The 26,473-nt window shown below is 40.5% G+C and overlaps 1 protein-coding gene across 1 annotated transcript in view; it reads right to left on the bottom strand.

Annotated features, from left to right (window-relative positions):
• Positions 1-831: 831 nt before the first annotated feature.
• Positions 832-26,473, bottom strand: part of cdh13 (cadherin 13, H-cadherin (heart)) — a 269,402-nt gene continuing 243,760 nt past the window's right edge. Inside the window, exons 13-15 of the mRNA XM_028407949.1 lie at positions 13,093-13,326; positions 10,680-10,898; positions 832-2,140 (exon numbers count right to left, since the gene is read on the bottom strand). Of these exons, the coding sequence (XP_028263750.1) occupies positions 2,133-2,140; positions 10,680-10,898; positions 13,093-13,326 (461 nt within the window). The 3' untranslated portion in view covers positions 832-2,132. The remainder of the gene's footprint in view (positions 2,141-10,679; positions 10,899-13,092; positions 13,327-26,473) is intronic.

Here is a 26,473-nt window from a genome sequence, read left to right on the forward strand (position 1 = left end):
GACAGCTACCTGTGTAGGGAGCAGACATCACATACTGGGTTGTATCAATGTGTTGCTACACAAAAAGGAGAATTAAAAGAAAATCAAGCTAGCTGTTTTGATTTGAGGTTTTTTTTTTTAGTTTCAGGTGAGATTCTGGTTTTAGAGAAGAAAACTTCATCAAACAGGAAATAAAATGCACATTCTTATTGCTGCAAGCCACCTCCAGCTGGTGACATCCGAGGAAATGCAGTCCTTTAACCTCTCTGGATAAAAATCACCGTATTGATGCACTCTCTCATACATACTGTCGTTCTTTTACTTTTCTCACTGATAATTATAACTGATAATGACATAATATACAGTCATGTTCAATATAATATTCTGTACACAGTTATTACTAGCCTATTTATGTACCACCTCTGCTGTCTGTGTAGAAGAGCACTGTTATTGGTTATCAACACTATGAAGGTTGACTGCTGTTTGCCTGAATACAATTCTATTACTAAGCCAGCATCACAGGTCACAAGATCTTCAAGCAATTAAAACAAGTTGCGTTGATATGATATGAGATTCAGGATAACATTCCACACTATGTCAGCCAAGAAAATGCAATATGCAAAACAGCATTGTGGGAATTTTCAGTAACGGCTTTATTAAATTAGTGCAAAAGACAGACATAACTCATTCAAAATGTCATCTTTTTCTTTTTGAGGTGGTCTTCCAAACAAACCCACACACGCTAAGTTCTTTAGACGAGCGCAAGAGAAGAAAGCGAAACTATCCACCAAAACCACAGCCTTTGTTTTCTTCATACACATCTTGTGACTTGTAATGACAGATGGGGGGAGAGAGAGAGAGAGAGACAAAAATTAACCCTAAACACAAATGCAGTCAAAAAATATGACTCCTGAGTCTAAAAAAAACAAATAAAACCAAACCAAACAGAAGATGTTACAATAAAGTAGTCAACACGTTGATAGCATTAGAAACAGTGCCTAAAATCCACAGAAAAAAAAAAGTTTCCTCTTTTAATTTACTCAGTGTGGGTGACCAAAGAACTTGCAATCAAAGTACATAAGTTAATCAATACTGTATATTTATACAATGGTAAAAAATAAAATATTTATATAATAGTACTTTTTTTAAGGTTTACACCGTTACTATAAAGATATACTGTTTTCCACTCCATGACAACTAATGCGATAAAAACAGAAGCAAATCGAAGAAACAACTCCAGAGAGTTTCTGACTTTGAAGGCTTATGGCTACCACCTTGTCCTAAAAGACCACAACCACTGCAGACAAAGAGAACAGGCTTTGTTCGCTCCGCTTAAAGAGGGAAACAAGATCAAACACAGTCTGTGACGAGAAAAGAAAGAAACACATCAAAAAGTCGATGCTCTTCCGCGACTGGGACAGTAGCTCAGCCTTTGCAGTGTTCCCTGGCCCAGCAAGAGACAGAGAGAGGTCAATAGATAGACGTGAGGATGAGGAAGAAGGGGGAAGCAGATGGATAGTGGAGCTATGTCTGGGGCAGAGGGTAAAAAAAACAACAGAGGTAGCTATGAGAGGAAAAAAGAAAGGTGGAGATAGAGGGAGAGGTTTCAAAGGAACTGGGAAGGTGGAGAGGGTGGGTGGGGGGGGGGCTGCAGGTTGAAAGTGTGGTTCAATATGAATTAGACTTGTAGCCTTTGTTTAGTTACAATATCAATATACATGTTTCAAGTATCTCCTACAGATGTGGCGTGTTGCCATGAATGCTGCTAACACCCAGAATTTGCCTGCCAGTGCAATGGAGAGGTGCCAGAAGGAAACACAATAAAACCCTGTAAGAAAAAATGGAAAATGAACAAATCAATGGCAGATGGAGTGGAGACGACTAAAGAAGAGCATGAAGGACTGATGCAGCCAGGAAAGAAAAGATGGAGAGGAGAAGAGGAGAGTGGCAGGAGAATAAGTGAGTGGTGTTATACAGCAATTGTGCCTGTGGGGATTGTGTATATTTTCTTGTTTGATTTGTTGTGGTGAGAAGACTTCTTCTTCTTCTTCTTTTTCTTCTCTCCTAAGCCTGGGTTGCGTGAGGGGGAGGGGGGGATAAGTCGTAGCTTTTCAGTGTTGCAAAAAAGGGACTACAGGAGGTTTCAGCAGAATCTACAGGCCTGGTGGGAGAAGAGATAAAAGAGAGGAGGAGGAGGAGAAGAAGAAGAAGGGATGGGAGGAGAAAAGGGGAAGAGAGAAAAAGGGTGTGGGGAAAGAAAGAAGAAAAGACAGTCAATTTCATCAGTGAAGCAGATCAAGTGCAATCAGTTGCACAGGACAATATTTTACCATTTAATATTTAAAGGATAGAAGAGAGAAGTTACAATGGTATGTTACTGGCCTTAATGTAAAGGTCCACACACAATCTGTGTCAGCATTCTGGACAGTTCAATCGATAACAGCTCACAAGCAACTTACTCCAACACTAGAGCATGCTAGATAGTTAAGAGTAAGTATCAATGTGTACTTGTAGTAAAAAAATATATGAAACTGTGCCTTATTTTATGAATCAATTCACACATAATCTTTATGAGACTGAATAAGCAGCACGGATCACATGTTACATCTGCACCAATGCTGCTTTTCCTCTGCATTATGGAAGTTCTGTCCCGGCTCTGGTAATGTGACAGTTTGTCTGGTACAATTTTCTCAATGAGCTGGGTAGAATCTGATACAACAAAATCATACACAGTCACATAAATACACACATACACAGACACACACACAAACTCCAGCATGAAATGTGAGAGTTTATTGATTGCCCTCTGTCAGCCATCTCCTCCCAGTCTGCTCTCTGTTTCTGACATGTTTTGGAGACGGCTGAGCATAGAAAGTCCTGATGGTCACGTTTTGCCCAAACTCCATGTAAATTAAATTACAAGTTAAAAATATTAAGTTGCCGGAACAACAAATGTGCTTTCAGTTTAAGGCCACTCCTCTAATCCTATTTAGTCTGTGTGTTCATATGGAGCCTGCATTGAAAGGGTGGATTCTTAAAGTGAATTTGTGATAGTCTGCTGTGATAGAGATAAGATGCTATATGGCACATTTAGATTAGGATTATTGTCATCAAACCTGGACTGATATAGTAAATGTTGTTTATGAATAATGTCAGCTTTACAGGTTTTATGTTGGATTTTGCTGTAATAACTCAATAAATGACAGTAACATCAGAATTAAGACAGAAACAGAGGTGTCATGGAGTTAACATTCACTTCTGACCAAGAAGTTCCTCCTAGATACTAGAGTGCTACTAACTTGAAAGACACCCATGTTTCCACTTATTAGTAGTATCAAAAACGGGAGTCGGTAACTTTTTTAAATATGTGTGTTATATCTACAAATTTAATTAGCTTTTAGAGGATTTGCAGCCAAGACCTGAGACTGCATTTAACACCTCAGCACACACATGCAGGGGGGTTACTAAGAAGAAGGGATCAGGTGTACCATAAGCATTTTGCCTTACTTAACAGGCTTACCTATAAGCCTTGCCTTTTACTGCTAATCTAGCAAAACGCATGCAACAAAATGTGGTGTAAAACAATGAATTTGGAGGTGGCAATTTGTCATAGCTGGTGTTTGTTTCTAAAGCATCTTCTGTTGCATTGTGCTTTTCTTATTGTGAGTGTATGAGTGGGCTGCACTGTTGCCCTTGCAGCTTTTGTGTATTTTTTTTTCGTTGTTAAGTTGGCAGTCAGACAAACTGATCATGCATTTTGACTGTTGACATGATAATAAGTCTTTTAATCATTTTTTTCTGTCTTTATCCACCCTCACCCCCCCCCCCCGCCCCACTCACTCCGTCTATGAGATTAGGGAAGCGGTCTTGAGGAATGTGAGCTATAATTTTGCCAGACACTGTGAAATGAAATGGACTGTACACTTCAAAAAATTCTGAAGCGATCGAAGCGTGCATGAATGGAGGTGAATATCTAATAGGAGACAGGGTATGGAGCGGGTGGGGCTGATTGATTTTTCTTTCTTGTAGTTTTTCTTTTCCAGTGCCCCCCTTTTAATAATGCCCATGCCTTAAAGTGCTCCCTATCCCAAATATATATAAAAAAACTGCAAAACACTCAGTGTAACTCAAGAGTCTGATATTGGTTTCTGCAAATCTAATGCGTGTCTGGCAACCCTGTTTCACCTGCATGAAGAACTGGATATAGAAGAGGCGGTTTTCCCCCCTCTGGCTAAAAAGTCCAGGCCTTGATATGAAAATACATCGCTGAATCAATTCACCTCAGCTCCGGTGCGGACACTGACTATGAACTCGTAGGTCAGGAACAGATGATTAGATAGGAAGGAGAGGGATGTGAGAAAGAGCGGAATATAATCACTGTGCAGGTACTTGAGATTGGCTTGGTAATGAATGAGTCATTTTATGTTACAGCTAGCAGAATCAACTATAATACCACTCAGTGCTCCTGCGGAGACTCACAGAGGAACGTTTTCATAATCGTTCCAGCTACATCGATGCACATTTGTGGCTATATGCTTCCCACAGCTGTAAATATAACACATAAGTGTGACATTTATGAAGGTCTCCTATAGAGTAAAAAATATACAATTGCTCAGCCCTATACAAAAACAGCTGCGACAGAAAAAGAACCAATTTTCATTCACAGTTCCAAGAAAAAGGGAATATATACACTGCTTTCACAGTGTATAGAAATGACCTAATGGCGTACCACAGCAATTCACTGATGTTGACTTATCTTTCCGTCTCCACTAACTGCATGTCTCTGTGGGTAAAGGCGTCAGCTTAAAGCATAAAATGTAAATTTAACAAGCTGTGGGAGATGAGGGAGAATCGGGACACTGAAGGGAACAGTTACTGTCTCCCAGCCTTTCTAATTGCTGAGAGGAGAGGAGGGCGACACTTGATTAGCCCAGGTATGTCACGGCTGAAAACAGAGGCAGAGCAGCATGAAGAGGAAACATTTTAGAGGAAGACAGAGAATTTGTCAGGGTAACACAGACTATAATAGAAGTTAATAAGCCTTACCAACCCACAATTTAATGATGGATGAGTTAACTTTATATATATCTTTTTTAATTGAATAAGAAAGTTGTGATGATTCAAAGCTTGTAATGTAGAGGATCATAACTTCACCTATAACCAAAGGCTAATGTTGACAATAAGCTAATTAGTCATAATCAGTAATTCTGGGCTCACACAGTTACGTTTAGATCACTCCTACATTCCCGCATTTAACTGCTCTCTTGTTGCCGTTGGTTATACATGCATTTCAAGTCAGAAATTTGTCAACAATAACCATTTAATGTAATCTGTCACTGCCTGTGAGTCCACAATCGCTGCCTCTGATTTCAATCGGATTGCCTTCACACAGATGCAGAATGAAATCCCACCATGGAGTGAATGAAAAAGAACAATTATGAACTGATTTCTCTACCACAACGTTGTGAGTTTGTGTAATTATGTGTGTGTATGACAGGTGAACTTGCCTCAGAGAATATGGTGTCAGGCAGCACTTGTGACTACTTGTGTATACAACAAAAGAATTCCCAGGCAATCAGGCGTGAGAAAGGTCTCACATAACTTGTTTGTGTTCAGAAGAATCATATTAGAACACTAGAATCATATTTCTTTTTTGCAGCTTCAGATTTGAGACTGAAAAGTCCCTGTTTGTCCATGAATGTTTAACAGATGTACCAACAAATGTAGTAACAAATCATTTATAATACATGAGTAAAACATGAGTGCACTCTGATGAAACAACTTTATACTCATGAACAATTCATGAAAGCCTTTAAGCATGACTTGCTAATGATCAACAAATAATTCATACATCTTTCAAACAAATACAACATTTTTGGGGGGGCTTTTAAAATGTTATTATGGACAATAATGCAAATAAAAAAACATAATGCAAAAATTATGTACAAACAAAACTATATATTTATAAAAGGGGTGAAGTTCTTTGTGTGTGTGTTTTCCAGACGAATATGTGGCTTGCAATTTAGTTAATAATGGCCTCTGAACATTCATTTTTGCCCATTTTGGAGCTCAGTAGGTTGTAGCCTTTTGTCCTCTTCAAATCCTCTAGAGATACAATTTCATATCTCAGTTCAAAGATCAAAACCTCTTCACAGTGTGATCTGAAGGCACAAAACAGCCCTTCCGCCATATACACATCACTCTGGTCTGGGGTCTCTTCAAAGAAAGCTGTGAAAAAGTCTTACTTTTACAAGAGTAAATAAGCCCCTAAACATCTCGTCTCTCTTTAGCTGGGAGAGGATTAATGTAGAGCCGAGAGGAGGAAGAGGAGAAGTGGCTGTCAGAGCGAGGCGAGGGATCAGAGCGAAGGAATAGTGTGGACTAAACACCCTGAGGAGGATGGAGGCAAATTAGTGGCATCTGGGTTGGGAGTTGCTTGTTGTGTTTAATGGTAAATGCTGTGTTTTTTACCCCCCCTCCCTCTCTTATACTTATAGAACTACATTATTACTCTTGCTGAAAATACAGAGAAACGCAGAGAGAAGCAGCTCTGCATTAGCTACCGGCAAGTCTGCAGCTGAAGCCTGTAATCCTGGAAGATTTGAGCATGCAGTTTGAGCTTGTAGACCTTCCTAAATTGAGCACATGCAAGGCGAATTGAAGCAGTGTAGGATGAAATGGGTGTGTGTGACAGGAAGCAGCAGAAAGATGGATAGGAGCATCAGCCTCTGTCCCCTTAGAGATGTTCATTTCATCACTTTATAAGCCAAATTCACAACAACATTTTAATCTCCAAAGTTAACCCTATATGTGAAAAAAAAATATTTACATACTGTCCTCATTGGCCAACCTATTGCCCCCAGTCTCACATCATCAACTTTGAATTTTATTTTGAGCAGCACTGAGGCTGCAGCAGGGAGATACAGAGCAGCATCAGTTCACATGTGCGCTGATAGGGGGCAGTGTGGTCATCTCTGTAGCCACCCATGAGTTGTAATTCTCCTCATAATTACTTCTAAAATAAGGAATTTGTCTCATGAGAATCTCTCTTTTCTGCATCTGCAACATATGGAAACACATACTGGTCTTACCTCATGTAAACAATGGAGATTTAACTGATTTCTTTTTATATCTGCAAGCATTTCCATCTACATGATGATACAGTAAGTATCACCTGCCTTATGGTAATTTTAACGCGTGTGTGTGTGCGCGGACACGTGTGGATTTACATGGCACAATGATTTAAAAAAGAAAAGGCTTACTATGGAAGCGAGTGAAAGTAGGCTCCTGAAAACCCTAGGATTTATCTGCCAATCCAGCAACAGCAAACAAAGGTCTCTTAAGCATCAGGAGACACAGTACAGGTTGGCACTCTCACCCCGCCTATCTGTTCTGTGGCGTTACATACATTATTTAAGGGTCTGAAAAGCAACCCCAGTGGAGCATTATATGGCTGAGAGCCAGGACACAAAGCCAGTAAGGAGAACACAGTGCTACTTCTGCAAAGGTTTATTTATTTATTTATTTATTTACGTATTTATGTATTTATTTATTTATTTTTTAAGGTTCAATTATGTAGGTGTTTGGAAGAAGTTTGGAAGGATGGTCCCTGTCTGTGAGTGAGAGATGATGTAGATTTTTCAGATTTATCTTTTTTTGTGTGTGTTGTGTGTTTTTCTGACTTTAGTCATTTTCACTTTCTCTAAAACTACATATTACCTTGAGTCCACACACAAATGTACACAAACACAAATGACTGCTGCTTTGAAGGCAGATTTTGTGACCTCTAGTAATTTTCAATGAGCAGACCGCATCCTCCTATACATGAGTATATATACTCATTCAAAAAAAAAATGTTGGCATCATCCACTCCTGCTGTCACTGTGGCTGCCATGGCATCTGGTGCACTTAAATGCAAAATAAATGCAAAATAAAAAAAATAAATAAACCCTCACAAAAGCCAACAGATTAGGTTCATAGATTCCCAAATGTATCATTTAGCACTGACTTACAAAACACATCTCATTTTCACACTCTGTCTGTTAAATTACGCCTATGCAGCGGTCTTACAAACAGCATGCAGTTCTCCTTATGGCCACTGGGGCTATTGCTAATAGTGAATAACTGCGTGTTGGTCTCAATTGATCAGTTTATTTTTATGGCAGATGTAGCAGGGGTGTATTTTTATTAGTTTCACTTCATTTATATACATGGCCTTTTTTTTGGACTTTTGCACATTTTGAGTTATTTCTGTGACTGCGTGCCCACTTAAGCTCCACTTGCACTCTACCTCTTTGACTCAAAACAACTCATCAAAAACCTATGGGTGAGGTCACAGATGGTTTGTCATGACTGCTAAGCTTGGCAGACAAATCTTGAGACCACAATCTTACTAATTATAGATATGTAAAAAGCACTGCAGATAATAGGCAGAAAACAAATCATTTTACAGTTAATAGGTTCTGCCTGCAGTAAACAGATTGCAAACAAATTCAACATAAAGGTTTCCTTATGTTCAATAAACAGACCATGAGTGGCTAATTATCTGAGCATGAAAGGCTCTGGTGGCAGACATGGCTGGGGAGTGAGAGGAAGGCTGAGTTACAGCACAAACATGCAGATGGAGACAAAAATTAAAAGAACTGTACTTCAGGCCATGCATACTCTGTCCCTGAAGCCTGGTGGGCAAAAACAGAACAAACCCAAACAGTTTAATCTCTACACCCTTTATTCTCTCTTCTTCTTTTTCCATCCTTCCCCTCTGGCTCTTTCAATTTTTCTTCTCCTCATCTCTCTCCTGTGGGGTCAGAGTTCAGCTCGGAGATAAGGGAATTGAAACAGGATCCTCTCTGCCTCTCTGTCAGACTATCTGACTATACACTGCAACGATCAGTCCCCTCTATCTGTCCCCCAGCACAGGTCCCTGTGATGAGCTAGAGCAAGGAGTCGTCTCACTGGGCGCCCTGTGTGTATGTGTGTAAGTGTGTAAGTGTGTGTGTAGAAATGTTCGTCTGAATTGGTGGAACCACTTGTTTCCCAGCTGTATTACTGTCTGAGATTCCCAATAGAGGCACACACACACACACACAGACACACAGTTCTGGTTTTCTCTCTTTCTGTAATCTCCAACCTGCAGCTCTGGGATGACTCTGCTCTGACTGCGCCAACATGTTTCAGTTCAAATGAATGGACAGGTGCCCGAGAATCTGCTATCTGGAACAGCTATTTGGTTAATGAATGCCACTGTCGATCACTGCACTATTTACAGTAGAGCTAATGAATGCTACTGTCTGTCAGAGTAAAAAGGGACATCTGCGTAAAAGACTCTGCTTATGTCACCTTGGCCTTCAAGTTCAGACACATTGGGCTGCTGCCATGGAAACCAAAGATAACAAAATATTTCTCAAAAAGAAAAATGTGAAAATCTACCTGATGTGCTGAAAGGATCGCTGCTATAAACCTTTTTGACAGAGGGGGCTGCTTGTCCGCTGACACAGCCTCACCTTATTATTAGTGTGTAGCAGTTAAACGACACCTAATGGTCTGTCAACAATGGAGTGTGCTGCGCTTCTGCTGCCGTATCTTACATGGTGTCAGTTTAATTTAATTCTTAGCATTTCTGTGAATCATGAGTGGCTTAAGAAAGAGAGAGAGAGAGAGAGAAGTGCTCAAGATGAATTCATTAGAGAACAAGATGAGCTCTTCAAGCTGCAGCTTCAAACAATACACAGCGCAGTCATCTGGCGTTTGGAGCTAAGATATGCATCAATAGACAGATTGATCCAAAGCCAAGGGAGGATCAATGGGTCATGCAAGAGGCTCTGATTCACAGATACTGAGGAATAAAAAAGAGAAAATGAGAAGCAGAGTTTCAGTGTGGCTGATTGCTAAATAGTGAGCAAGCAAAAGAATAGAGTAAAAGGATGAGAGGCAGGAAGCAGACGGAATAAGTTAGAGTGATCAACGGCACAAAAAGATGTTAATATCAATAGAATAGGACAACAAAAAGGGCAAAGAGAACCCAAAAGAGAAAGGGAAACATGCCTGTGATTTGTCTGATGAACTTCAGTGAAACATTTCACAGTGAAACATAAATTACCAGAACAAAGATGGAATAATTACATTATCTTTTAGGCCTGAAATTGAATTCTTTTTCTTTCACTTCTATCCATCATATTGTCCCGTCTCATTTGTCATCATCTTCTCCCTCCCTCCTCTCTCCTCTCGCTGTTCCCTCCCGCTGTACTCTGCCTCTGGCTCACAGCGAGCCCGACGATAAACTACAGAGAACAAGCCCAGGCGGGGAGAAGAGGATCTGGGGGCCTTAAAAGTTGCGAATGATTTCTCTTCTCACCAAACTAGCTGTTAGACGTCCTCCATTATGTACTGTATGTATTGTGAATGGAAAAGGCTGAATTATTCATGCTATCGCTAATGGCTTAAATGAGATATTCAGAGTACATTCAAGTTTGACATCCTGGGGAGCGCCCCAGGCACAGCAGCTAAATAATATCGAAACAAGACACGCGCACCCTTTTACACACTGAACGAAAAATGCAGTTTTGGCATAAAAGAATGAAACATTTTTATTGTGTCTGATTGATTTCTCCAAAAAAAAGGATAGGAAGACACAAATCCATTGCACAAGGATTCAAATGAACCTGGGGTTCTCATGTGATGTGGGGTGTGACCTTACTTACAGATTAGGGTGAGCAGGAGTGTCGCGAGCAGCATGAGAAGACTGACGCTGTGGGAGTGGGCAGAGCTGCAGTGCATCTTGTTCTTCTTACAGATGCACACCTGAACTTTGACCTCTGTGTTGTTGGACAAAGGTGGCACTCCTGAGTCAGTGATGAGCAACGGGAGCTGGTAGTTAGCTTTCTTCAGACTGTGAAGCAGCATGATTTGGGAGTGCGTGGCTGTGGGAGATACACACAGAATGAAAGCGAGTTTAAATGAAGTGGACTGTCCATGCGTCGTCCATTTATCCAACTTTATGGCAAAGCTGAACCAAATGTGTGTTGTTACTCCAAACTTATTCACTACCCCTTAAGTAAGTGGCTGTGAATCCATTCTTGACAACTAAAGTGACAAAAATTGGCACCACTTAAGTTGCATAAGGTTGTTACACAATGTTGCATCACACTTTAAAATTCCTCAAGAGACACAAGAGAGAATATTGAAGCCAGTTCACTCCATGCTGAAATGTGTCACAATATGCAAAGCTGCACTTTTCCCCTGTCACCTCCACATTAGGCAACTGTCAGTAGTGTTTAATTAGAAAACTATCATCCAAGTGCGTGCTCAAAACAATGTCAAAATATGACACAGTAAACATGTTATAAAAAAAAATCACCCCACTTTTCTGGCTCATCAGCATGTTTTGAAAATGTCAGCCTGCGAGGTGAGATGAGGGTTTTATCAAGGTTTTGATCAGCCCGCGTATTCTGTTAAAGAGGGCGATCAGGTGTCTCTTTCTTGTCTTCAATTCAGCTATGATCCATGACTCTGACCCTTTTTCTTCATGGCAGCTGCTTTGACCCAAATGTAATGAAAATGGAAGCAAATAATAACATAAAAAGGGAGCTTTCAGGTTCTAACTGCTGTTCAACTAGCTTTGTGCCATTAAAAAGCCATTAGCTTATGCAAATAAACACTGTTTACCCTCCCTCCCTTTTGCCTGACCCAGAACGGCCCCTTTTTATTTCCTAACAAAATTCCACTGGTGATGCAAAATGCTTTTGTCAAAATACAAATCATACAATCAGCACACTGGAATTTAGAGACTGCATATTTGAGCCAGGAATTACGACGTATTAACAAGAAATAGGGCGCTGCCTCACAGGGACAGCTGGTGGTTCTGATGCAAATTGCACCAATGGAAGAAGAAGTGAAGAATGGGATTAACAGAGGTACGGCTGTTTTGGATGTTACAGGAATTAGTCCCTCTAACTGGCTATATTATAAAGACGTTTTCTGTGATCATGCAGCACTAATTTACTCAGACAGTCTATCCAGCTGTAATATATCACCCGAATTGGTGTTAAAACTGAAGTCTTGTATCACATAACTGTAGCTTTAAGCTGCACAGGTAGTGACTGACAGCCTGATCTATGTTTTCCCTTCTGGGCTTACTGCTGCTGTGTGTCTGCCGCCCGCCGCTGTGACTGCTCAGTATTACAAATTCGATGATCCTTACACCAGGTCTCGTACATACTCGCTGCCTTAGACACTCCTCAGACACGCTGAACTGCTGCTCCTGCTCTGAAAAATTGCCCGGTCGGGAACTTTTGAGGCTCGCCAGATTTGTTCTCTATGTACTGGAGACAGACAGAAAATGAACTGTTTGTTACTGTTGTAGCTGGTTAGCCTGCGGTTTTTCCTCCTGAGATTTTTTATACTTATGGACGTTCTGCTCACACATCTTTTAGGGCCAAGAAATACTTTGCATTTTGAACAGATCATGGTTACAGATATACCTTTGTAGCCTTGTTGGAAGCTGTTTTTTATATAAAAATATACTGCTTTGTACTGTAACCACAAGCTTGTTTGTTCCCACAGACACACACACAGCGCCAGTCCATTTCACTGGGAGCTGGCTCTTTCTCTGCTGGCCCTATCCGTCTCTTCCAGCGGTGCTGATTGAGGAGTGTCTGTACCTCCCTCTCCCACTGTCAGTCACAGCTAATACCTCTGGGCAGGTTTTAGCTCTGGTCTGTCACTCAAACACACACAGACAGCACTGTCGGTCATGCAACCCTGATTCAATGTCTTGGTTGTCTATCCTTTTCTCCCCCTACTTCCCCCACTGCATCATTTTTTTCCTCATCCCTATCATGTGATCTGTATGAACATCTGCAGTTAAGAGAGCTCCATTTTGCATGTCTGGACAGTCATATACTTTAATATTTTTCAATTATGTTGCACTTTAGCAGTTTTCTCCCTATTAGTATTCCCTCCCTCCTAGTATTCTTGAATTCCCCATGATGTTTTCTAGCAAATCTAAGTACTGGTTTTAAGCTCACAGTCCAAAAGAAAGACCAGCATTATAACAGGTAAGAAAATGACACATTTCTTTTTATTAAACTCCAGGTTAGAAGAGAAAATACTCACAGTTAACCCTGGTGACCTTCCATGTTTTGTCTAGGCCGGGCTGCTTTCCCAGTTCTATCTTGAAGGGTGCAGCGTTGGGTGGAAGATCCTTGTCCCACCCTCCAACTATGGCCACATTCATATCGTGGGCGTCCTCACACACCCGTGCTACTGACGGTACCACGTAGGGGGCGTTGTCATTGTAGTCTTCCAGATGAATGACCAATGTGCCAGTCCCTGTGGCTGGAGGGGTGCCTGCAAACACACACACGCACAAATGAACGAGGGTTAATATCTGGGTCACTCTGCAAAGTGCACCTTTGGATCCTCTGGATGTTCGTCAAAATGCGGAGACTATAATGATGCGAAAAGAACAATTAATGCAATGTTGCTGCAGCAAAACATGGTGTACCCATGATTCATCTGGAGTAAATTATTTTCCATACTGCCAAGTTAGAATGCTTTTAGCACAAATCCAAAAGCAAATAAAGACCTAATGCCTAAAAAAATCCACTACAGTTAATAAGATCCATGCTCCTCAGCTGACCCAATTTAATCCAAACAATACAAAAACGTGTGTCATTTCAGTGCAGGAAGAGCATGAATCACAGAGCCTTGTGCTTTGCATATGAGCATTTTAAACTTGGCATTGGGTCGGCTTCAGTGTTTGGATGAGATTACACCTTATTGAAGGATGCTGGGTTAAAAAGCAGCGTGGCTTTTCTCTATTATGGCTCTCTGTTTCACTGCGATTAGAGGTTATTAAAAAAACCCACATGGCATCCAATAACAGCTTCAGAGGTCAGTCAGCAATTAACACCTAAAGACAAGATCTGTAATTGGAAAATCGGTCTCCTCCACCCTTTCAGGGTAAAAAAAAAATAAAAAAAAATTTGAAGACAATTTAGGGCAGAGAGGGGAGAAAAACAAGTCCAGATATATGTGCAATAAATGTCAAGTGGTGCTGGAATGAAATCCAGTCTGGGTTTTTACGGTGCTGTTCGAGAAAGCTGCTCATACCGAATGGGAAATGTTCTTCTCATGAAATGCTGATTAGGTGAAAGTTAACTTTTGGTGGTATCATAAAAAGAGGATGCCTTAAAGTTAAAATATGACATGAATTTGATGAAGAGCATCTATTTAAGTATATAACAGGCAGGTTATTTCAAAGCTTGTACAAATTATTATTTTAACCAGGGTGTAAAAAACTAAGGAAATGACGACAGAGGCAGATTTATAGCTCACAAATCGTAGTACGTTTTCACTAAATGGATTCATGATTATAGAAGACAAATGATAGCTTTCTAGCCATTTCACATTTCATCAAAGATGTATTGTCACAACTTAAATGTTTCATTCCAGACATCTTGTGATTTTCCAACCAAGAAAATCAAGAAAAAGTACAATAAAATTCCAGTAAATTCCATTCTCATGAATTCACTTCATGAATAAAGCAGCTCTCTCACACTGTAACAGTAACCAGATATTCGACAAGTCAAAAGAACCTCACCAACAGGGGCCTCAAAGCACGGCTGCAGTCCATCAAGTCAGGATAGCTACAGGCGGGTACAACGTCTGTCCATCTGTGTCCCTTTAAATCAACTGTACACAAAGTACAGTTGAAGTTCATGTGTGATGTCGTCAAATGGTACTGCTAACCTGGCCAACTACAGATAAATCAAAGGATTGGAGCCTTGTTGGATAAATGATGATTGCTGGTCACTGATCAGTTGTTGTTCTACTTTAAAGATTGGATCTAGTTTTCCATACATCCACCCACAGAAACCTTACACAAGTACAGGGAGAATGTGTGAACTTCACACAGAAAGGCCTCCTCTAACCAACAGGTATAAACCAGGAGCAACTTGCTGTCAGGCAGCAGTGCTAATCACTGCACCACTGTGCCACCCGAGATGCCGCAGATTTCTACATATCATGCCAAAAGGTTAAAAAATGTTTACCTCATGCACACTGCCAGCCACTGGCCTTACAGAATACCATTGTTACTGTGTTTAAGTGTTGTGTGTGCTGCATACAAAACCTCTCTGTGGTATAGAACGTATACTCCCATCTGACTGGCTACTCTGAGCCAGAGGAAGCCAGCTGATCTCTTCAAGCAAAAGCTGGATCAGTATATACTGTTAAAGACATTTATTATTATATAGCCTGACTGATTTTCAAGTACTGATGCTCTGCAGCCCAATGAACATCTTTATAACATGTGATATATTCAAAGCTTTACAACTTTGGACTGCCATTCCCTGCTTAATTTCTCTGGTAGGGCAAGATTCCAAGTGCTAAATATTTACTATGTGTATGTCAAGCATAGTGAAACCTTTAAAGGCATGAGTTGGTGTCAGCTGTGTAGGATAATAATCCAAATGCACATATAGACTCCTACCCATCCACTCTTGCTCCCTGCCTCACACCTGCCAACCTGCGTGCACTGGGTCAGCTGATACTCTCAGCACAGACAGCACATCCTTCAAAAAATACTAACAACCAAGCCAACCAGAAGACACAAGAGAATGCATGATATTTACCTAAAGTTAAACATTTTCTGCCTTAAATTCCATTATGGCACTCTGCAAAGGAATCCTATCTACAACTGCTGAGAGTGTTTAGCAGATAATCATCATGATCCGATTGCTAAGCTCAAAACTTTAATTTCATTCTGGGCTGTAAAACCATCGTGAGATGTGTGATAGTGAGAGATTGTGAGAAATCAAATGAAATGGCAGTGAGTGAGTTTGGCATTCCTAGTGTTTAATAATCGTGAAATGACTGCAGTCAAGGAATGAAACAAAACAGCAAACAGCCCTTATACACACACTGTAGATAAGTATGGCTGTGACAATATCAGCAGCAGATCAAAAGCGAAGAGGAATTACTTCGGCAAAAGCAGACAGAAAATGTGTTCAAAAGCAAATCAAAGACAGCAGCTCTTCAGGCGAGACCCTAGATAATCTATTATCACTCGAGACGCGGCATCAAGAGAGTGAGGACGGGGGCTCGGATCCCCTCTTCAGTGAAAAGATGCAAATTTCAACCCATTTGTAGTGGGAGAGGGCGTCTTTGTGCTTGGCTAACTTTAAATGAAGCTGTTTGTCTTCCTAAATGATTACTCCCAGCTCCTAATCACTCTATATTCCTCTGCTCTTCTCCCACTCCTCCTCGTCCCTGTTGCATCATCTCTGTGTCATCATCAGCCTGCTTCAGCTTCAATGGAGCACGTCTGCTGGCCTCTACCTCACACCGCTTTGTCACAAAAGTTACGCTACAAGTTCCTGAAGGAGACAGGTCATTCATGGATCTTTTCAGTTTCAATGTTAACATCCGCCTCTGCGTGTTTTAGGCAATAAAAACAAGCAGGTGATATTAAAGAAGGAGAAGAGCTTATTCAGGGTAATGAACTTCTAAGTGTAAAAGCCTACACTCTCATGTTGTACACTGGCAGCTGGCAGCAGAGAGTTTCTGAGTACTTAACCAAGGCTTCAATGTCCATGTAAAAATAACAGCAGTGCAAATTCTGAGACTGCAGAGAAAACTGCAGCCTGGTGTGAAATGAGGACAGGAGGCTGTGTGTGAGTCGTTTCAAACTCTCTTCCTATAAATAATAAGATAAGAACTGTGCTTAGAGAGACTTTGACAATTATTTTGTTGCTTCAAAACTGTCACATTGTCTGCCTTGATGGGTGTCCGTGGGTAATGAAACAACGGCCACAGCAAATGAGTAGTATTCATGGCAGCTCAGTAGTATGCTGATAAGTCCTTTAAAAGTTGCATTAAAATGCACTGCCATATGAGTCTGATTCTAACTGGGCTTCTTCTGGCTTGATGGAATTATTTATTGAGCTGGCTAGTGTAGTGATGGTGCTTTGAGCTAGCACAGGTCTATTGTTGGTTAAGGATAATGGATGTAAACTTTCATCAATACCTGGCATCGCTACCTGATACATATCCAGCGGTGGATAACATGTGCCTGTATATATGTGCCATATGTTTAATGTAAAGCTGTTATTTTCATTTCAGCATCTGAATGCAGATATTATTATTCATTATTCCACAGACTCCTCTTCTTTGTTTAAGGTTTAATTAGGTTGCAGGGATAGAAAGTTTTGAATAAGCTAAATAAAACTTATTCAAATGTTTTTGTACAAATTAGATCATTAATGATGTATTATTTTCACTGAAAACAGTGCAAATCTAAAATTAACTTTACACAAGTGGATATCGGTTTTAATAAATTGGTTTCAGAGCAGGAATTACACCAATTAGTAAATGTGATTAGGCTTAATTGTTCCAATCAAAGAAAAGTCTTCAATATTAAAAAGAGCAATGCCTAGCAGTCACTTAAGGCACACGACTCCAACTCTACAACACATCGGCCACTTTTAACATGATTTCTTTCTGGTTTTAAGTAATTACTTGCTGCTATGCATCAATATTTTCATATTAACAGCTTGCAGCAGCCTTTGCATCGTACTGTATGTCTGGATGCAGGGAGGGAATTATGAACTGCTTCCTTTAGGCTTTGCTTCTTTGCTCCATCGTCCACCCTCTGCTCCCCACACCTCCACCTTCACCTGCCGCTGGCTGGCAGGTAGACAGCCCTGTTATTCTCCTGTCTGCCCAGAGATGAGAGGGGCAAGCAGACTGATTGACTCCTGGGGCCGTCAGGGCTAATCCACAGCTACAGGCAACAAACTTTCTTTCTCTCTCTTCCTTTGGCTTCTCTTCATATCTCTCTATCTTCTTCTCCCCCCTAAACACTCTTTTGAAACACTTTGGCTTTAGGCTAATGGTCTTTTTTTCTGTCTGACTGTCACTTTCTGTTGTTATCACTTTATTTTTTTCATTTCTGTTGTCTGACTATTTCTTCCCCACTGTTGTATAAAAGCAATGAAAACCGTTGTTGTGACCAGCAGCAGTTTGAAATGTACCAATTTCTGCCCCTGCATGCTATTTTGAGTATAAAATCCACAATCTGTTTGCACTTCTTCCTCTTGGGGGAAATTGTGTTGTACCGATGAAATTTTATAAGAGGTAGTGAGGACAGGGAGCACAACACATTTGAAAGTGGGGGATGTGGGGAGAGTACAGCCATACAGTACCATTTTCATTTTTGGCAAAGGCATACAATTGATCAAGTCTTCTTACTGTGAAATAATTTGGCAAGTCCAGTGGTCACCAGTGAATTTGCAGGATAGAAAAAAAAAGGTTCCACTTGTTTGTCAAGGACAAAGCTGAAACAAGACTTTTCTTATCTGGCTACATTTCTTTTTCTCATTAGAGAAGCCATCGCATGCCAGGACGGCTACAGGTACAACAACTAGCGTGTGCATGCCCTTGGCTAAAAATATTCAGCATCGTTATTGTGATTATTATTTTCCCTCTGCCACATAAAAGTGGATGATGAGAAAAATGAAATAACAACATGCAGGAAGTAGAGGACGCCAGAAGCATGGGCTCCTATATGAGGAATGGCTCATTGGAAAATGTCACAATATATCACACTGGAGCTAAACAGTCAGGAAGACTAATTCACAGGTGGACTATACAGCATGGTAATAGAGGAGAATGAGGAAAGATAAATGAAGGGAAAGACAAAAATGGGAAAGGGAGGAGATGAGAGCAGGGCCTGGCAGCTTCGGAGAGGGCTGATATTGAAAATTATGTGATTATATGAAGTGTCTACTCTGTTGAAAAATTCCAACTAAATCTGGTTAAATCTTTTCCCATCACTTTACAGTGTCTTCCAGCAAAACAGGAAAAAATCTAACTCTTTATTACCACCTGAACAACGCCGAACTATAACCCACACATGCACTACTGCATCTTCTCATTCCTCTTCATCTGCAGCAGCAGCAGCAGCTTCCCGACTCTTGTTCAAACCACTACACAAATCTATTCAGCCGCAACGGGCCGCAATCAGGACACATTATGTTAAGGTCTGTAGCTGTCACACTGAAATGCCTATTTTCCTTTTGCTGCGAGCTCCAACTTGCTTGTGGTTGTTTAAGAGGACAATACACTGTATGTTCCTGCAGCTGCTATACAGACAAACTATACACAGTGATACACCAAAAATAACAACTACACACATTATTAACACCTCCAAACAATGGGTTTGAGGTCCTTCTATTTCCACATTGGTTTAATTTTTAGCCACTGTCTGTTTAAGGGGGGAAAAAAACATAGTGAAATATTTCTATTAAGAAGGCTCACAAGAAATATCTGATCACAAGATCACACATAAGGGTTCAAGCTATCCCCTTTTGAAACTGATCAGCATCCGGGGAGGTGACTGCCATGGCTCCCCGGATGTCTGCCTCCAGGGCTGAGAAATAACACCCATGTGGAGATGTCAAAAACAGTTTTCATCACAGCCTCTGGGGGCTTGAATCAATCCCCATAGACTTTTATGTAAAAATGAGCAACTTTACAGCCTGGTACAAATAGTTTGGAGCTCTATAAATAAGCAGACTTTTTTGTGACAACAGGGAATGAGTTTTATATACTAACATGTTACAGTACTTATTCCACTGGTGATATCTACTTTTGAGAGCAAGATGTAATCTCAGATCAGTCAGTTTGTCGAATCAACTGCCAAGTTCTCCAGCTGCATCTCTATGTGTTCATGGGGGTGGGGACTTGTCGAAAATAGTGACTGCCTGTGAGCGGTTTTCCTTGTAAAATGTGTGTAATTTTATGAATTTGTTTGCCAATCGCTTACCCTTTCTTTAATGCCTAACCTTAACCAGTCTAGCTTCTTTTATGCTACAAACAAAAGTTAACCGCACAAAAATGTAAGTTATAAATAAGCCAGAAACCCAGGAGCCCCCACCCACCTCTGTAGTAGGACTTTAGGACTGTGATCATATACTCCATTAATGCAAATATAAAATAATGTCAGATGACTGAAAGTCCATATGTGTCCTTAGCAGAACTATGTGGCTGGTGAACTTTTTTGATTGTCTACACTTTACCAACTCAAAGATGAGCCTATGTAAAAAATCATTAGGCAAGTCAGATTCTTTCAACATAAATGTAAGACAACCTTTCTTTAATCTGTTTTTATGGAGTATTTTAAAGCAAGTGTCTTTAAGCAATTATAATTTTAATCTCAAGATGAACAAATTAAAACAGCCTTTGTGGATCTAAGTTTCTGACATGACTTGACTTGACACACTTGTTACTTGAATTGTGAATCTTGCTTAAATATTTATTAAACATCATGAGCTGAATGTAGAATGTGGGAGTTCATTGTCCTTGTCCTCCAACATGTAGATAGAGGAAGAACTGCTCTGATCATAATTTAGAAAAGAATCATGAACTATGAATGGATTTACACTGATATATGATTTCCTATGGCCTGTGCATTTTATGGAAACTGCAGGTATTCAGTGCTCTCTCTATAAAGGATATAGAAATCCTATCTGTTGTTTTTTTCCCAGTGCTTCTCTATCTGTCTTCTCACTGTTTATGTCCCAGACCTTGTTAAAACTCCCTTCAGATAACCCACTTCATTCTGTCCCATCACTCATCAGTCTCCTCAGGGCTTCGGCAAACACTATCACATGACACTCTGCTAATCTGATTGGCTGATCAGAACTGTAAATGAAACCAGCCAGAACCAATTACAATAGGCACAAGTCATTAAGAGAGATGACTTCAGGGAGAGAAGCGGTGCCGGGGACAGGTGCATCGCTGCTAGTCTGGCAAATTACTTTCTGAATAGAGTTTGGGTTATCAGTTGCTCGCTATTATACCGAGTGATTGGAGAAGGAGGGTATAGATACAGCTTAAAGTGGGCTTACACTGCAAGCTCTTTTCGTGCTAATTAAACACCAAAATTGCCCTCTGTGTGAGGGTTCTTGTTTTGGTCTGTTCCCACAAAAACACTGCAAAGGATTTTTTTCTGTGATGAGCTGCCAGATCAAAAGAAAACTGTGTCTTCAGATCCAGATCGAAATAAAAAATAAACTTAACAGAGGGTTAGTTATTCACAGCACTTAAATAAGACTGTTTGAAAAGTTCAGTTTGCTTCCTAGCTTCTTCTAAACACAAATTACTTCCATGTTCAAAAATGAAGACTTTGTATTCCAGCAAGATGGGACATTTTCCAATTTTCTGCCAAGTTAATTTGGTTTCAGTTCACAGGATATACTGGAAGCAACAGCAGAAGTTGCACATATGTAAATATAAATAATCGTGATAGCTAAACCTCAAAATATTTTATTATATTATATATATTATGTTTTAATATTTTATTTTGAGGTTTAGCTATCACGATTATTGATGATGTTTTGGCAACATCTGCAACATCATTGGCCTCCTCCATGTTACCTGATTATTACTATTTGCTGTTTAAAATCAACACATACTTTGTCAAGTATGTTTGTTACCTAAATCTAACCAACTACGACTGAAATATATAAAGTACATAAAAAAGTTAATAGCAGGTGTAAGTGCAAAGCTTAATGGATCCAACATAATTAACCACATATTGTATTTAGCTGCAGATCACATGTTAGCAAGTGTTAATGGGACCATTTCATGGTGACATATCACCAATCCTTTATAATTATTTTACGGGTCAAACCCAGCAGCAAGGACCAGAAGATGTCAAGAGAAATACCACATAAAACACAGTGCTTTGTAGATGTATGTAGAGACCAGAGGAGGACGGGAATTCAACAAAGATAAGTGAGCAGTGTACAGATTCTAATGCAGAAGGTGTTGAGGTGGCACTGTAATTAAAACACCCTCAAACCCCTGCACAGCACACTCCCATCCTACCCAGATAGATAAACACACACCGACACACATTTTTCATCAGAAACTTAGCCTCTGACAGATTTTCTATGTTGGTCTAATGATATGCTTTCCAGATAAACTGACAGATGTGCTCCATCAACCTGAGCCCATCATCTTTCATTATCTATCGCTCTCCATCTCCACTACATCCATTTCATTTGGATCTCTGTCATTAAAACTACAACCAATCCCTGACAGAGATGCGCTGTGTGTAAAGGCACTTTTTAAATTTTTAATCACATTGAATATACTCAGCATTAGCAGTCGTTTTAGGTTTTATAAAATATGTAGCCTGGTGTCTCTGTGCTCAGACCCGAGCCGTCTTGCTGAGTGGGCAGAGGCACATTTGTTTAAGAGAGCCAGGCGCAGCCATAACTTCTGATCAGTAGATGAATCAGTATTCCAAGGACACAAGAGATGCAGAGCCTGACAACAGCTGACGTTCCCTCCCTGGCAAAGCTGAACAAAGGCATTCTTTAATCACAGGCACAACGTGAGCCTGTTTACAAGGTGGCGACTTCCCCAAGAGGTTCCGCTACAAGTTGAGAAAATAAAAGAGATGGAGGCAGTCAGAGGGGGACAGGAAAAAAAAAAAAAGAAGGTCAGGGGGGGTTCTACCAAAGCGCTAAAGTGAGAAGGACACCATGAGTATTTGGGGTTAATGAGGCAGCGCAGCCAGACAGGGGAGGAAACAGAAGGCAAGACAGAGTTGAGCCACGATCTTCTGTGCTTTATCCATTACATTACCATTATCTTGGTTCAAGATGTCTTGATTCCCCACCCTGCACTATTCCCTCCTGCTGGCATCACCTTTGCCTCTTGCTACATAGGGTCATAATTGATTGGCTGGACAAGAACGCATTTCAGTAAGGTAGTTAACCTGCTTGGCTCTGTGGCTGTCTCCATAAAGGGATTTACAAGAGATAGATAGATGGAGACAAGACAAGAAGGAGGTGCGTAAACACTACCTGATTCTATAACCCAGTGTTCAGTCCAATTCTGTCTGATGAAGCTTCACATCTTCTTCTTTATCCTCTAAAAAACATTCACTTCATTTCTTTGTCCTGTCATGTTTTTAATTTTCACCTTTCACTTGTCTCCCTGTCTCCTCTCTTGAGCTTGTCTCATTTTCCTTCATTCTTCTCTTTCTCTTTTTGTCTCCTTGACACAGAACCTCCTGTTACTATATTTACAATTCTATTAGATGCAGTCTGCTCTTTGGCTGCTGTCCTTTTGGCTATATAATGGCTCTTTTTTCCAGACTCGTTGCAGGCAGTCAATGGCTGATTTCTAGTATTCACTGCATCTGCATGTGGTGCACCCAAATATGTGAAACCACATTTGGTATTTTGAGAATCAAATAATAGGTAAAAAGTTTATTTTGTTGTTACTTTAACAGTGCTGTAACACTTTAACAAGTAATAAGATAATTATTTTGCATTGATAAATGGTATGCCAGTGTGAATATGAATGAATTATTTAGTTATAAGTTATAATGATAAGCGGAACCTTTGGCATTGTGATTGTCACTCCCCGGTTGTCTACTGCGGACCAACCTCCTGTTTCCTGTTAGAAGCAACCTGGAGAACGAAGCAAGTGCTAGTGTGTTTCTTTTGCTAACACTTATTCTTATATTCTCAGGTCAGTATTTGGTTAAAAATGGTCACGAATGAAAGCCTTAAGCTTCGTATTGTTTCTGTATTCGCTGACAGTGATTTCATAATGATTTGGGTAACTTTGAGTTACTTTTAAAGCAGTTTGTAGAAGCTAACCGATGCAGCTAATCACAGCTCATTCCCAAACCCCCTATTATTCAAACAATAATTCATCACTAAATTATAACTAAATTAGGATTTAGTGGGGGTTCATTATATATTAAAAGGCTGGAGCCTGAGAACTGAAAGTCTCTACAAATGCAGACAGTTGTCCTCCACAATCGTCAAACTGACTGCTATTGTCAGTTCTGTTCTCTCGATTGATGGCCTGGGGATGTCAGGCCCTGTGCAATGAGCTGACACACTAGCTCATCATGCTTTATTATTATCCTGCTGTAGTTAGAGGCAGCCTTGATCGTAGCTGGCTAAAGACACAACATGAGTCTATCTAACTGCATTTAGCCTGCCAGGCTGCCTCACTGCAAGCGTTCCTGACATGACAGACGCTTAGTAGTAAAACTATTGGTTCTGTGCTGGCTGAAACAGGAAAATTACTCAACCCATTACAACAATGCGCTGCACACTGGTTCCCAGCACTTAGTTTTGCAATGAGGCAGCACAGCAGCACACCTATCACACGTGAAAATGAACACATGTAGAGACACAAAAAAGGCGCGCCTGCACGCGCACAATGGGAGAACTAACAGCCCGTCAGCACTGTCCCTCTTTTACTTTTCATGATAAACCTATTATGTGGACCTGTCAGAGAAAGATGGACCGATATACACATGCTTCACTCACATACAATTCTACAACCATATCAAAGAGTTTTGTTCTGTCACCCATTAAAATTCAGCTTCCCCTCTCCTGCTTTTGATTTAAACCAGAGCGGATGTGATGCGACTGTGATGAATGGAGAGACTTATCACAATGCTAAGTCTGACTGCGTGTATGTGTGTGTAATACTTAATATTCCTGTAATTAACAAAGCTCTTTGACTATGTAGAGGTTGTCTGGCTGTGATACAGACAGACTGACACACACACACACCCTCAGCTCTAAATCTGAATAGAGGTCTCTTCACTGTGCGTCCATGTGCTCAAACAAAACACTCCTCAGCTCCTTAGTGCAAAATATAAGAGTATTTAATAGCAGGTTCGGTGGCATAAGACACTGAGGATGATGTGTGTGTGTATGTGTGTGCACTAGCCCTGTTCCCCTGATGACTTGGGCTTTGATAATGTATTCATGCTTCCCAATGACAAATGGCTCCCACCAGGAGGCGGTTTAACATTTAAATGAGGAGCAGGAGGAAACACTGAACCACAACACACAGCAGTGAGTGGATACAGAGGGAGAGGCCAGAGAGCCTCTGAGCCTCTTCATGTACTAGGACAAAGACATTAAAAAACCAAGATGAACACACAAAACTTTAATGCGCCCATACACGAACAGAAGGATTCGCCAACGTTGAATTCAAAAACTGATGTGAAGGAAGAAGAAGGGGGAAAGATAGGCAAACAGCTGGCATCCCAGTGGGGAATCAGCAAGCAGAAGAGAATTTGCTGGCGTGCAAAACCAGCAGCCTCTGATGAGAGTTTAAATAAACAGCCCATCAAGCCCTGTGCTCAGGTTAGAACAGCATCACATAAAACAATATTGTGCTGCTCTGTCATCCTGCTAGGTAATACTGCACAGGCAAAACTTGTCTGTATCCCTTCTGAAATGATGCGAGGAGGTATACAGTGTGTACACACTGTGAGAGACTGCACATGTAAAGAAACACAAAGATGCACATGGGCACACATGCTATGACCATCACATATTCATTCAAGTCTACACCTTCACACACATCACAGAGTGACAAATGGCTGTCTGCCTCTTGTGCAAATGCAATTGATTACTATAGCAACAGAGTGTAGCCTCTGAACTCCACACTCACTGCTGCTAATTGTCCAGCTGAAAAGACCTCTGACCTTAGCATCAACATTATCATTACTCTGCCACCTTGTTAATACCCCAAATCATGTCTCTCTCTCTCTTTCTCTCTTCTTATCTTTTCTATTGTCCTATTTCTGTCCACACCTCACTTTGTTCTTGACTCCATTCTTTCCCTGTTGTATGCTCACTCTATCATTCACCATCTGCTCCTGCCTAAAAGGCCTGTTCCAGCTGACCTCCCCGTATGCTGTTAACCAGGAGGTACAGTCTATCTTATGCTACCCATGCGAAACACTGACCAAGAGTACATTTCCTATTTGATCACACAAGATTGGGACTGACCCATATTTAAAACACTTACACTGCTACCCTTTAAATTTTGCTAACATCACCAACGGGTTCAGTTGGTGATGTTAACAACATATGATAGTCAATGTTTCTTCTAACTTTGTTTCCTTGAAGCTCATAGTAGCTTGGTGAGATTAGCACAGCTGTATATGCTGACCAACAAAATGAGTAAATAACTCAAAGATTAACCGTTTTAAAGAAAAAAGTGAACTTCCACAATGTGGAAGCAATAGATTTCATTTTTAATAACCACAGTCTTCACTGCCACAAAAACATTTCTAAAAGCTCTCAACGCATAATTGAGAAATAAAGTGAACTTATTAAACTTTCAGATTCTATACAGTATAAAACTAACACCCAGTATCTGGAAAACTCAAGCAATATAATATAAATCATATGAAAGCATCTTCTTATCCTGCTGCTCCAACAGCTTACATTACCGTTTGTCTCGCTGCTTTGTCTACTCTCCATTTCTCTTACTCTTCATCTCTTCCTCACCCATTTCACCAGCTCTATATCTTTTTCTTGTTATCTCCTCTCCTGCCCCTTCCTTTCTCTTCTTCCCTTGACCCTTCCACCCCCTTCCACCTTCTCCTCCTGCCCCATCATTACTCCTCTTTCAACGCTCATCTTTCTAA

Source organism: Parambassis ranga, chromosome 6 (assembly GCF_900634625.1).
Source record: "Parambassis ranga chromosome 6, fParRan2.1, whole genome shotgun sequence".
Taxonomy (NCBI): Eukaryota; Metazoa; Chordata; class Actinopteri; family Ambassidae; genus Parambassis; species Parambassis ranga.